Genomic DNA, 14,430 nt, shown 5'->3' with positions numbered 1-14,430 from the left:
TTCGGGGGGTGGGGATGGGGTTTGGATTTACGCCAAAGAAAAATGTGACCACAAGGATGTGAACTTTAACATCAAGGTGTTACTCAAATGAGGGCCCATGTAAAGGCATTGGTTATATCTTGTTGAACTTTATCTAGACTTAAGTTGGTGGAAAATGCTAGACAAATGAGTCACATTTAGAGGAAACTATTGCATAGATGAGGCCTTCAAAGTAAGATGACCCGAAGTCGAGGTGACATTGAGTAATATTATAGAGGGGAAAATAGGAGATCTTACTGCAAGTATGTGATCAAAGGAACTAGAACAAAATTGTTCTCTAGAACAAAATTCGGGGATAGTGACCATAATTCGGTGATTTTTACACTCGTGATGGAGAGGGATAAGTGTGTACTACAGGGCAAGAATTATAGCTGGGGTAAGGGAAATTATGATGCGGTGAGGCATGACTTAGGATGTGTGGCTTGGAAAAGTAGACTCCAAGGCAAGAGTGTAAATGATATGTGGAACTTGTTCAAGGGGCAACTATTGAGTGTCCTTGATAATTATGTACCTGTCAGGCAGGAAGGAAAGGGTCGTGCGAGGGAGCCGTGGTTTAATAAGGAATTGGAATCCCTTGTTAAATGGAAGAGGGCGGCCTATCTCAAGATGAGACGTGAAGGTTCAATTGGGGCGATTGAGAGTTATAGGGTAGCCAGGAAGGACCTGAAGAGAGAGCTAAAAGCAGCAAGGAGGGGACATGAAAGGTCCTTAGTAGATAGGATTAGGGAAAACCCTAAGGCTTTCTATAGGTATGTTAGGAATAAAAGAATGACTAGGGTAGGAATAGGTCCAGTCAAGGATAGTAGGGGGAAGTTGCGTGTGGAGGCGGAAGAGATTGGGGAGACACTGAATGAATACTTTTCTTCAGTATTCACTCAGGAACAGGGCATTGTTGTCGATGAGAATACTGAGGAACAAATAAGTAGAATGGATGGCTTTGAGGTATGTAGAGAAGAGGTGTTGGAAATCCTGGAAAAGGTGAAAATAGATAAGTCCCCTGGGCCTGATGGCATTTATCCTAGGATTCTCTGGGAAGCAAGGGAGGAGATTGCAGAGCCATTGGCCTTGATTTTTATGTCCTCTTTGTCTACAGGAGTAGTCCCAGAAGACTGGAGGATAGCAAATGTGGTTCCCTTGTTCAAAAAGGGGAGTAGGGATAGCCCTAGTAACTATAGGCCGGTGAGTCTCACTTCTGTTGTGGGCAAAGTCTTAGAGAGAATTGTAAGGGATAGGATTTATGCACATCTGGATAGGAATAATGTGATCAAGGATAGTCAGCATGGTTTTGTGAAGGGCAAGTCGTGCCTCACAAACCTTATTGAATTCTTTGAAAAGGTGACGAAGGAGGTTGATGAGGGGAAAGCGGTAGATGTGATATATATGGATTTTAGTAAGGCGTTTGATAAGGTTCCCCATGGTAGGCTACTGCAGAAAATACGGAGATATGGCATTGAGGGTGAGTTGGAGGTTTGGATTAGAAATTGGCTGGATGGAAGAAGACAGAGGGTAGTAGTTGATGGCAAAGTTTCTTCATGGAGTGCCGTCACTAGCGGTGTTCCGCAAGGATCTGTTTTGGGACCATTGCTGTTTGTCATTTTTATAAATGACCTGGAAGAGGGGTTAGAAGGTTGGGTGAGCAAGTTTGCGGATGATACGAAAGTCGGAGGAGTTGTTGACAGTGAGGAAGCATGTGGCAGGTTACAGCAGGATATAGAGAAGCTGCAGAGCTGGGCAGAAAGGTGGCAGATGGAATTCAATGTAGCTAAGTGCGAGGTGATTCACTTTGGGAAGAATAACAAAAAGATGGGGTACTGGGCTAATGGTCGGATACTTGGTAGTGTGGATGAGCAGAGGGATCTTGGTGTCCATGTACACAGATCTCTGAAAGTTGCCACCCAGGTAAATAGTGCGGTGAGGAAGGCATATGGCGTACTGGCTTTTATTGGTAGAGGAATTGAGTTCCGGAGTCCTGAGGTCATGATGCAGTTGTATAAGACTCTGGTACGGCCGCATCTGGAATATTGTGTGCAGTTTTGGTCGCCATACTATAGGAAGGATGTGGAGGCATTGGAACGGGTGCAGAGGAGGTTTACCAGGATGTTGCCTGGTATGGAAGGAAAATCGTATGAGGAAAGACTGAGGCACTTGGGGCTGTTTTCACTAGAGAAAAGAAGGTTTAGGGGTGACTTGATTGAGGTGTACAAGATGATTAGGGGGTTAGATAGGGTCGACAGTATGAACCTTTTCCCGCGTATTGAGTCGGGTATTACAAGGGGGCATAGCTTTAAATTAAGGGGGGGTAGATATAGGACTGATGTTAGGGGTAGGTTCTTCACTCAGTGAGTCGTTAGTTCATGGAATGCCCTGCCAGTAACAGTGGTGGACTCTCCCTCTTTATGGGCATTTAAGAGGGCATTGGATAGGTATATGGAGGATAGTGGGTTAGTGTAGTTTAGGTGGGCTTGGATCGGCGCAACATCGAGGGCCCAAGGGCCTGTACTGCGCTGTATTCTTCTATGTTCTATGTTCTATAGAACAAGAGTAGGCCACTTGGCCCTTTAAGCTTGCCATTCCAAGGTTGATCTGATTTAAACCTCAGCTCTACATTCCTGCATATCCCTGATATTCTTTCATTCAGTAGATCATCTTGCCATAATACCAATATTGAGAACACTGGAAAGGAAAAAGAATTTTAGCAAAAGTTTTAATCTTAGATATCATATTTTATTTTTTAACACCACTTACATTTTGATCAGGATTATGAAATATATGCATGGTCCAAGATTGTAGCTCACAGTCAAAAAACGTTATCATTCCCAGCCTTTGGAGGGAAGCAAGTTATCAAATTAACTGAGTAAACTGAGCAACAGTCTATTTGGTGTCGTGCAGCCACAATGCTGCTATGGAGGGTGTTCCAGAATTTTGATCCAGTGACGCAGAAGGAATGGCAATATATTTCCAAGTTAGGATGGTGAGAGGCTTGGAATGGAATTTAGAGCTGATGGTGTTCCCATTGTCCACTGTCCTTGACATTATAATAGATAGTAGTGGTCGCACGTTTGGAAGCTGCTGTTGAAGGAGTCTTGGTGAATTTCTCAGAGCATCTTGTAGATAGGGCAGTGGTTATTTGTGGATATGGTGCGTATAGTTTGACCTGGTTGATGTCAGACATCTTGTGTTGTTAGAGTGGGGAGTACTCCCCAGTGAAGAGTACTCCATTACACTACTGACCTGTGCTTTGGAAATGGTGGACAGGCTTTGGGGAGTCGGAAGGTGGGTTATTCATTGCAGGATTTCTAACCTTTGGCCTGCTTTAGTTGCCACAGTACTTTGTAATATAGGATCATAGAATCCATACAGTATGGAAACAGGCCATTCGGCCCAACAAGTCCACACCAATGCTCCGAAGAGCATCCCACCCACCTGCCCTATCCGTGCAACTCTGCATTTCCCATGGCTAATGCACCGAATGTATACATCCCTGAACACTGTGGACTTTTTAGCATGGCCAACTTTTGACTGGTGGGAGAAAACCAGAGCACCCAGAGGAATCCCATGCAGACACTGGGAGAATGCGCAAACTCCACACAGACAGTTATGCTTGTGCTGTGAGGCAGCAGTGCTAACCACTGAGCTATAGTGCCACCCTTTTTTTAGGAGAGAAAGAAAACAATGTATGCCTTGTCCAGTTCAGTTTCTGATTGATGGTAACCTCCAGAATGTTTATAGTGGGGAGAGAAAGAACAAGATATCCTTTAAATTGTCTATTATTGGGGGTGGTCATTGCCTAACCTTTGTGTGGCATTAATGTCACTTGTTATTTTTCAATTCAGACCTAGATATTGTCCAAGTCTTGCTGCATTTTAACATGGACATTTCCATTATCTGAGGAGTCGTGAATGGTGCTGAACATTGTTTAGTCATGAGCAAACATCTCTACTTCTTATCTTGTGTTGGAGGAATGGACATTGATGAAGGAACTAAAACTGGTTGGGCCTGAGAGCCTATCCTAAGGAATCATGCAGTGCTGTCCTGGATTTGAGATGATTGACCTTCAACAATCACAACTATCTTCCTTTAGAATATAGAACATCACAGTACAGTACAGGCCCTTTGACCCTCGATGTTGCACCGACCTATGGAAGCAATCTAAAGCCTATCTATCCTACACTATTTCATTTTCATCCATATCTTTATCCAATGACCATGTAAATGCCAGTAAAGTTGATGAGTCTACTACTGTTGCAAGCAGGGCATTCCACATCCCTACGACTCTCTGAGTAAAGAAACTACCTCTGATATCTGTCCTATATCTACCACCGCTCAGTTTAAAGCTATGTCCTCTCGTGCTAGCTATCACCATCCGAAGAAAAAGCTCTCACTGACCCCCCATCTAACCCTCTGATTATTTTATATGTCTCAATTAAGTCACCTCTCAATCTTCATCTCTCTGACGAAAACAACCTCAAGTCCAGCAGCCTTTATCATAAGACTTTCCCTCCATACCAGGCAAAATCATAGTAAATTGCCTTTGAGCCCTTTTCAAAGCTTCCACATCTTTCCTATAATGCAGTGACCAGAATTGTATGCAATACTCCAAGTGTGGCCGCACCAGAGTTTTGTACAGCTGCAACATGACCTTGTGGCTCCGAACCTCAAACCCTCTACCAATTAAAGATAACACACCGTATGCCTTTTTAACAACCCTATCAACCTGGGTGACAACTTTCAAGGATCTATGTACATGGACACCGAGATCTCTCTGTCATCTACACTACCAAGAATCTTACCATTAGCCCAGTACTCTTTATTGCTGTTGCTCCTTCCAAAATGAATCACCTCACACTTTTCCACATTAAACTCCATTTGCCACCTCTCAGCCCAGCTCTGCAGCTTATCTATGTCCCTCTAACCTGCAACATCCTTTCGCACTATCCACAACTCCATCAATCTTAGTGTCATCCGCAAATTTACCAACCCATCCTTCTATGCCTTCATCCAGGTCATTTATAAAAATGGCAAACAGCAGTGGACCCAAAACAGATCCTTACGGTACACCACTAGTAAGTGAACTCCAGAATAAACATTTCCCATCAATCACCACCCTCTGTCTTCTTTCAGCTAGCAATTTCTGATCCAAACAGCTAAATCACCCTCAATCCCATGCCTCCGTATTTTGCGCAATAACCTACCATGGGGAACCTTTTCAAATGCCTTATTGAAATCCATATACACCACATCAACCGCTTTACCCTCATCCACCTGTTTGGTCACCTTCTCAAAGAACTCAATAACATTTGTGAGGCATGACCCACTCTTCACAAAACCATGTTGACTATCTCTAATCAACTTATTCCTTTCTAAATGATTATAAATTCTATTTCTTATAACCTTTCCAACATTTTACCCACAACTGAAGTAAGGCTCACTGGTCTATAATTACCAGGGTTGTCTCTACCCCCCCTTCTTGAACAAGGGGACAACATTTGCTATCCTCCAGTCTTCGGGCACTATTCCTGTAGACAATGATGACATAAAGCTCAAAGCCAAAGACCTGCAGTCTCCTCCCTGGCTTCCCAGAGAATCCTAGGATAAATCCCATCCTGCCCAGGGGACTTATCTATTTTCACACTTTTCCGAATTGCTAACACCTCCTCCTTGTGAACCTCAATCCAGTCTAGTCTAATAGCCTGTATCTCAGTATTCTCCTCGACAACATTGTCTTTTTACAGTGTGAATACCGAAGAAAAACATTCATTTAGCTCTTCTCCAATCTCAGACTCCACGCACAACTTCCCACTACTGTCCTTGGTTGGCTCTAATCTTACTTTAGTCATTCATTTATTCCTGATATACCTATAGGAAGCTTTAGGGTTTTCCTTGATCCTATCTGCCAACGACTTCTCATGTCCCCTCTTGGATCTTCTTAGTTCTCTCTTTAGGTCTTTCCAGGCTAGCTTGTAACTCTCAAGTGCCTTAACTGAGCTTTCACATCTCATCCTAACATAAGCCTCCGCCTTCCTTTTGACAAGAGATTCAACTTCTTTAGTCAACCACGGCTTCCTTGCTTGACCACTTTCCCTCTGCTGGCAGGTACATACATATCAAGGACACATAGTAGCTATTCCTTGATAAGTTGTGCGAGGTATGACTCCACCCCGCAGAGAGTTTCCCCCGGCATTCTCGGTCAAATAAAGCCTTGATGCCAAGGTCAGGCATTCTTCCCTCACCTTGCCTCTGGAGTGCAGCTTTTTTGACTGTGCTTGCAACATAGCTGTAATTAGGTCAGGAGTTGACTGAGTGACTCTGATGGAAGCCAAACCGAGCATAAGTGAGTTGGTTATTGTTAAATAAGCATTGCTTAATAGCACTGTTGATAACTCCTTCCATCATTGTACTGGTGATCAAGAGTAGATTGATTGGGCATTTGGTGACTAGGTTATATTTGACCTATTTTCTGTGTACAGAAAATAACTGGGCAGTTTTCCAAATTACCAGGTAGATGCCAATGTTATAACGGTGCTAGAACAGCTTCTGGCTCTGCAAGTTCTGAGCAGCGTACAGTACTTTTGCTGGAATGTTGTCGGTACCCATAGTTTTTGCAAAATTCAGTTGATGTTCCTTCTTGATATTATTTTGGAATGAATCGAATTGACTGAAATTTGGCGTCCGTGACGCCTGGACCTCCGGAGGAGATTAAGGTGAATCATCCGCTTGGCGCTTTCCGGCCTAAGATGGTTGCTAATGCTTCAGCCTACTCATTTTTACACTCGTGTATTAGGCTACCCTGTTTTTGAGGATGGGGTATATGTGGAGCCTCCACCTTCAGTGAGTTGTTTAATTGTCCATCACCATTCACGACTAGAAATGGTAAGACTACAGAACAAAGATCTGATTTATTGTGGAATCACTTAGCTCTGTTTAGTATTTGCTGTTTTATGTTGTTTGGCACACAAGTAATTCTGTATTGAAACTTCAACAGGTTGCCCATTATTCTTATGTATGCCTTCTGGGTCTTCTTTGAACCAGATTGATTGCTGGTAATGGTGGTGTGTGCATATGGCAGGCCATGACATCTAGTTTGATTACAATTCTGTTGCTACTGATTGCCCACAGTGTCTTAGGAATGTTTAGAGTGAGATCTATCCAATTTAACATGGTGTAGTGCCAGATAACTAAAGCCCTTGTTATTTGTAAATGCTTAGCCTCATGACAAATAAACTTTAAAATATCAGACTTGTTGCTTTTAAATTTGACGGGAAACTGGAGACAGTGACAGCCTTCCTCATTTTTAACTTGTGTTTGAACCTGAGTATCGTGGATAAATTTCTATTGATTTGTGTGCCAATTTTTACGGTGGTACGGTGGCTCAGTCGCTAGCACAGTTGCCTCTCAGCCTTGGGTAACTGTCTGTGTGCAGTTTGCATGGGTTTCCTCCAGATGGTCTGGTTTCCTTTGACAATCCAAAGATGTGCAGGTTAGGTGAATTGGCCATGCTAAATTGCCCCTAGTAATCAGGCATGTGTAGGTTAGGTGCTTTAGTTGGGGGTAAGATGTAGAGTAGTGGGGTTGGGGAATGCGTCTGGGTAGGTTGCTCTTCGGAGGATTGGTGTGGACTTGGGCTGAAGAGCCTGTTTCCACATGGTAGGGATTCTATAATTCAAATATCAACAACAATAGTCTTCTAATGCTTACAACTATGATAAAGAAAATTCCATTAGTTAAGAAAAATGACTTCAGTATCTGAGTTGCACCATTTTATTTCAATTTTAGCACATTTTAAATAATTACACCTCAGGATTTGGCAGCCATGCTGATCAAAGTTACATAGCAGTTAAGCCAAGTGTTCTCCAATTTCATCTGAAACACAGTACGTGTGTAAATCAAGCAAGCTGAACAGATTTATTTTTTAAAAAGTACATGGATAGAGAAAAAGTTGTTTGCTGCTCATGATAAAGTAAATGACCGTCTGTTTCACAGTAGAATTGTGCATTTCTCTTTTAAAAGTAATTTATTTTCTGTTTATATAAAAGAATAACAATGTTATGTTAATTAATTTTAATTGGAATTGTACTTGCGTTAATCAAAAACCGAACAGTATCAATCCATTGTGTATTTTCCATAGCATTGCTCAAGGTGAAAATATTTCAAAAAGAAGTGTTGTGCACGGTTGCAAAATTGTTGCTGGCAATCAGTCCAAAGCATTAAGAAAAGGAATACGATTGTGTTCAGACACAGTGGTTTCTAGCAGAATTTTGAAAGAGACCTCAGGCTTCAGCAGTGCTGTAAGATTTGTCTGAGAAACATAAGAAGGGAGTAGGAACACTAGGACAACTTCAGAATCTCAGGGCAATGAGAAAGGACATTGTGAGACCTTGGGAGCATCAGAGTTATAGAACATAGAACATTACAGCGCAGTACAGGCCCTTCGGCCCCGGAAGTTGCGCCGACCTGTCATACCAATCTGGAGCCCATTTAACCTACACTATTCCATGTACGTCCATATGCTTGTCCAATGACAAGTTGTTGTAGGATGAGGATTCATGGGAAATATATTTCATGGGAATGTCATGTATTTTGAACCATGAGAGGGAATCTTGAAAACTGAAAGTCTGACCTGCTCTGCTTTTCCAGCGCCACACTTTTTGACTCTGATCTCCAGCATTTGCAGTCCTCACTTTTTCCCAACTGATAGTCTTGTTAAGTCTAAGGTTAAGTAACCACCAACTGGAAAATTAAGAGCTACCACACAACTTTTATTTATGCAAAAGAGAAATAAGGGAATAGTTTAACGGTCTGACTCCTGGCAAGTTTCAAGGGATAATTGGCAAATATTTATTGAGCATCACTGTCTAAGTTTATTTGAAACTGACGATAATATGTATTGCAAATGTGCTTATTGATTCCTTCCTTGTGTAATGGCTGAAATTTTAGAGCACTCCTTCCCAACAAAATCCACCCTGCCATTATCCAAACTGTATAGATACATGATGAAATAGAAAGATTCCCATCCTGATAGGATCATAGGATCATCATCCTGTTTTAATATGCATTCTTTACAAGCCAGGATTCCATCCCACACGATTATATTATTTTTCTCAATGGGGTATTGTAGTTAATGGTAATTCCTCTTTCTGATACAAAATGCTGGCCAGATTATTAATAGTTTTAGAAGAAATGTTACTTACAAAACTTAAGAGTTCACAGTCAAATATTTTCAATTTCTTGTGGTATGATAAAAAAAACAATTAACTTTGGAGCAATATTGCCACAGAAGCTCAAATCCTGTGACTTCATACAGGACAAGGCTAGATTGTGTATTTCACCATCTACCTACAATGCTCCTAATATTTTTACTTGCATGCCTATAGTGTCTCGCATTAGATTTATTAGATTTTAGAATCTTGGCAAATATTCTATTTTTTCAAACTTCTTTGCATTGCAAGAGAGCCTGTAATTTAGTCAAGATGTTGGAATGTAATATAATACTTCACAAAGTCATACATTGAATACATTAGAATGGAAGAGAAAGACATGGTTTAACTGGGTATGGAATATGATACAGCATTTCATTCTGTGATGTGACTGCATATGATCCTGGCTATTGCAAATTGTAACAAATGATTATCCATATTTTCAAGGTGTTTGTTAAGGAAGGTGATCATGTCAAGGCTGGAGACGCACTAATGGTGATGATAGCTATGAAAATGGAGGTGAGCAAATGTATTCTGTCTAAAACAATATAGGTTTCACTTTATTTTGTCTTTATAATTTTAATACTAAAAGGTTGAATTATTCTGTAATTGTTGTTTAAAGGGAGTATTCACATGACAAATGCCAAGAAATGTAACACTGCGGGCAGTTTCTTACTGATACAGGGGACTCCTCTTCCAACAACATTCAGATTCTGTTCTAATGCAGGTGTAACAGATATTCTAAGAGTTAATTTAAAGACACAGTTATATAGGCTATCCAATGTAAGCATTTTACTTGATCTTTTCCAATCACTGTTAATTGGGGAAGGTTACATACTGTATGTTTTAAATCTGTCAACAATGGGTATCCAAGAATTTGATTTCAGCCCTAAACCTGTTTGGATGTGGAGGGATTAATACTGAAGAGTCTTTATCTGAAACGTGAGTTTATCTAGCTTTTATTTAGTCAGAAGTCACATGACACCAGGTTCTAGTCCAACTGGTTTATTTGAAATCAGAAGTCCCCCTCACCTGACTTAAGGAGCAGCGCTCTGAAAGCTTGTGATTTCCAGTAAACCTGTTGGACTCTAATCTGGTGTTGTGTGACTTCTGAATTTGTCCACTCCAGTCAAACACCGGCACCTCTACATCATAGCTTTTATTTAAATAGTGATTCATGTTTTGTGAATGTTCATTTTTGTGAATCATTTTGATCAAGGCTACCAACAGCATATTAATATATGGCCAGTGGTTCATGAATATGATCTTACAGCCATTACAAAGACATAGCTACCAGGAGATTAAGGCTGAGAACTAAATATTCAGGTGGTTTTATGATTTTTTTGAAAGAAAAGATGGAAAGGGTGGTGGGGTAGCATTGGTAGATTGGGATGATTTAAGTATGACATCAAGAAGTTATGTTGGATTGGAAGTTGTAGAATCCATGTGGGTGGAGATAAGAAATAAGGGAAAAAGACACTGGTGTGAGTAGTATATAGGCCCATAGCCGTAATTATACAACAGGAAAGAGAACAAATTATGAGATGAATGCACATAAAAAAAAGACAGAATATTAATCATGGGTGATTTTAATCTTCATGTAGATTGGAATAGTCAGATTGGCAGAGGTAGCTGCAAAGAAGAATTCATTGTGTGTATTTAGAACAGTTTCCTCGAATAGTATAATCGAATAGCAGAAATCGGGCTGTTTTAGATCTGGTGATGTGAAATTAGGCAGGTTTAATAAATTACATCAGAGTGAAAGATCTGATCTTTCTGGCCTAGAAAGCAATGATCTTAATATGGCATTCACCTTGAGGCATGGGATCAATGGTCGAAATAACTATGTTAAACTTAAAAAAGAGGAATTATAATGGAATGAGGACAAAACTGGCTGGAGAGGACTGGGAAAGGGTTTAATAGCAAAGAAAATTGAAGAATAATGCCAGATGATTAGGAAAACAGTTTATGGCTCATAGTAAAGATACTTTACAGTGAAGAAGAAGAGTTCTGGGAAAAAGATAAGTCAAACATGGTTAACCAGGATGTTAAGAATAGCATCAAGTCAAAGAAAAACATACTATGTGGCAATGATTAGTGGTAAGCCTTGAAATGGGAAAACTATAAAAAACAAAAAGAAGGGGAAAATAATTTTTAAGGGGAAGCTGCAAATAATGTCAAAATGGATAACAAGAGCTGCTTCAACTATATAAAAGTGAAGAGGTTCGCCAAAGTTAACCTCAGTCCCTTAGAAAATGAGGCTGGAGGAATAATGGGGAACCAACAAATGGCAGAGTAGTTGAATAAATACCTTTCGTCAGTCTTCATAGTAGAAAACACTACTAGCATTCCAAACATACTAAATAGTCAAGGGACAAAAGGAGATGAGAAATTGATGCAATAGCCATAATTAGAGCAACAGGGCTAGGGAAACTGTTGGAACTAAAGACAGAATAATTCCCTGGACTTGATGGACTGCCTCTGAGGATATTAAAAGTAGTAGCTGGAGGGATGGTGGATCTTCTGGTAGTAATCTTCTAAGAGTCCTTAGATTCTAGAAAAGTCATAGAGAATTGGAAAACTTCTAATGTAGCTCCTTCTTTACAAAAGGGAAGACAATTTTAAAAAAAATTGGTAACCACAGGCTAGATATCTTAGCATGTTATTGGGAAAATGTTGAAGTCTATTATAAAGGATGTAAGAGCAAATCACGTAGGAGTACATAATACAATCAAGCAAAGTCAACACGGCTTCACAAAGTAGAAATCATGCCTAACAAATTAGATTTCTTTCAAGAGCCAACAAGCAGGATAGATAAAGGGAAGCCATTGGATGTAATGTATTTGGATTTTTCAGAAGGTGATTGATAGGGTACCATACGTGGGTTACTTGGAGGTAGTATATTAGCTTCGAAAGAGAATTTGCTAACTAGTAGAAGACAGAGTTGGGATAAGGAGTCATTTTAAGATGGTAACCTGTAAGTGAAGAGATGCATGGATCAGTGCTGGGCCATACTTATTTATAATATATTTTAATGACTTGGATGAGAAAAGTGAATATACTATAGCCAGGTTTGTAGACACAAAAACATGTGGGAAGGCAAGTGATGAGGGTGACACAGCCTGCAGAGGGATATAAACAAGTTGAGTAGTAGGCAGAAACTTGGCAAATGGAATATAATGTGAGAAAATGTGAGATTATGCACTCTGGCAAGAAAAATAGAGGAGCTGAGTATTTAACTGGAGGAAAAACCACAGAAAACTATAAATCATAGGAATTTTGGAATTCTTGTCCATAAATCTTGAAAAGCTAGTATATTTTAAAGGGGATCGAGTATGAAATAGAAATGTCTTGCAAAATCTATACAAGGCATTACTTAGACCACAGCTGGAATACTGTGAACAGTTTTTGGCCCCTTATCTATGGAAAGGTGCACTGGCATTGGAGCCAGTCCAGAGAGAAGTCACTCAGCTGATCCTGGGAATGGAGAGTCAGTGTTATGTGGAGAGGTTTAGTTGGTTGGACCTCTCCTTATTGGAGTTTAAAAGGATGAGAGGTGGCCTTATTGTAACATACAAGATTTTTAAGGAACTTGACAAGGTAGAAGCAGAAAAGTTGTTACTCCTTATGCAAAAGTCAAGGACCAGAGGGCAAAATCTCAGAATAAGGACTTATCCATTTAAGAGATGAGGAGGGTGCCCTTCTCTGAAAGTAGTAAATACGTGGAATTCTTTATTGCAGTGGGCAGTTGAGGCTGGGTAGTTAAGTGCATTCAAGGCTGAAATTGACAAATTTTTAATGAGCAGTTTCGGAATTTAGGGTTTTGGTGAAAAGGCAGGAAAGTGAAGTTGGGAATTATCGGATCAGTCATTATCTAATTGCATTGCAGAGTAGGCTAAATGGCTTCCTTCTGCTCCTAAGTCTTATGATCTCAGTGATATAATTCATTGAGACTATTTTCAATAATGATGAAATCCTCCTTGTATAAATGTAGGAGCACGATCTCATGCAGAATCTTGTTTTCTGCCTAGATAAACCTTCTAATCCTACAAGCTGTACTATCTGGAAGGATAGGGGTACTAGATACATAAATACACCTCTACCTCAAAGTACCCCTCCAAGCCAAAAACCACTTTGACTTTAAACTATATTCCCATTATTTCAATTTTGCTGGTTCTCAATTCTGGAATCCCTTTGTGACAGAATTGTGAGTGGACCTCCCACGCATCTGGACTATTGCAGTTCAGGAAGGCAGCTCACCACCATCTTCTAAAGGGTAATTTGAAATAGGCAGAAAGTGCTGTTCTAGGTAGCTACCCCACATCTCCTAAAAGCACAAAAGAAAATTGTTTTAATGATATTCACTGAGGGATAAACACTACCCAGGAGAACTCCCTCACACACTCATCTTCATACAGCACCACAAGTTAACTTGCGTCAACCTGAGAGGGCAAATGGGGCTTTAGTTTAACGTCTAATCTCAAATAAGACACCTCCAATTGTATGCAGTGTCATCTCATCATTTCACTGAAGTATCAGCCTAGTTTAGATGCTTAAGTCTCTGAGTGGAGCTTGAACCCATAACCTTCTGAATCAATTCCAAAAATACTACCACTCAGACAAGACTGCTACTTAAGAAAATTTTCACTTATTATTAGGTCTTTCTTGAAAGAATGCCGATAAAGAAATGTATCTTTTATTGAAAAAAAATTAATTGGCAATTTCCTACCTTTACATTTGTGGAAATTGATTTATTTTTGTTTAGAGCATGAATGTCAGTGACATATGAGAAATACTGAGAGGTGTTAGTGAGCATGCATTTGTAAGAGAGCCAAATCAACATGCACATAGTTTAATCATAAGCTCACTGAAACATCGTAGGATTAATGACTGCATCCAAACATGTCACACCTCTGGGTTTAGAAAAATACTCCACAGTAAGGTCAGCAAGTTTTTGTTTAAGCATCATTTTCTTAAAAATAAATTAACAGAAGCAAGACAAAATAAAATTTGTAATATGCATGAACTTTCTTTAGTGTGCAATGCTGTGTTTGAACAACAACAATTCCTCTTTCTGATGCATATTGCTGACTAGATTATTAATTAGCTTTTGGAGGAAAATGATTTACAATATGTGAACATTTACAGTTAAATATTTTCAGTTTCTTGTGGTATGGGAAATGATATGGATAATTGA

At 40.0% G+C, this 14,430-nt stretch overlaps 1 protein-coding gene across 1 annotated transcript in view; it reads left to right on the top strand.

Moving 5' to 3' along the window:
• Nucleotides 1-14,430, top strand: part of mccc1 (methylcrotonyl-CoA carboxylase subunit) — an 81,743-nt gene that overhangs the window by 64,680 nt on the left and 2,633 nt on the right. Inside the window, exon 18 of the mRNA XM_043702345.2 lies at nucleotides 9,681-9,752. Within this exon, the coding sequence (XP_043558280.1) occupies nucleotides 9,681-9,752 (72 nt within the window). The remainder of the gene's footprint in view (nucleotides 1-9,680; nucleotides 9,753-14,430) is intronic.

The sequence above is a fragment of the Chiloscyllium plagiosum genome, unplaced genomic scaffold, assembly GCF_037043375.1.
Source record: "Chiloscyllium plagiosum isolate Xiang-an unplaced genomic scaffold, Cpla_swu_hap1 HiC_scaffold_13, whole genome shotgun sequence".
Lineage (NCBI taxonomy): Eukaryota > Metazoa > Chordata > Chondrichthyes > Orectolobiformes > Hemiscylliidae > Chiloscyllium > Chiloscyllium plagiosum.
Note: the sequence above shows the minus strand (reverse complement) of the source record. Positions and strands in the feature narration are given on the sequence as shown.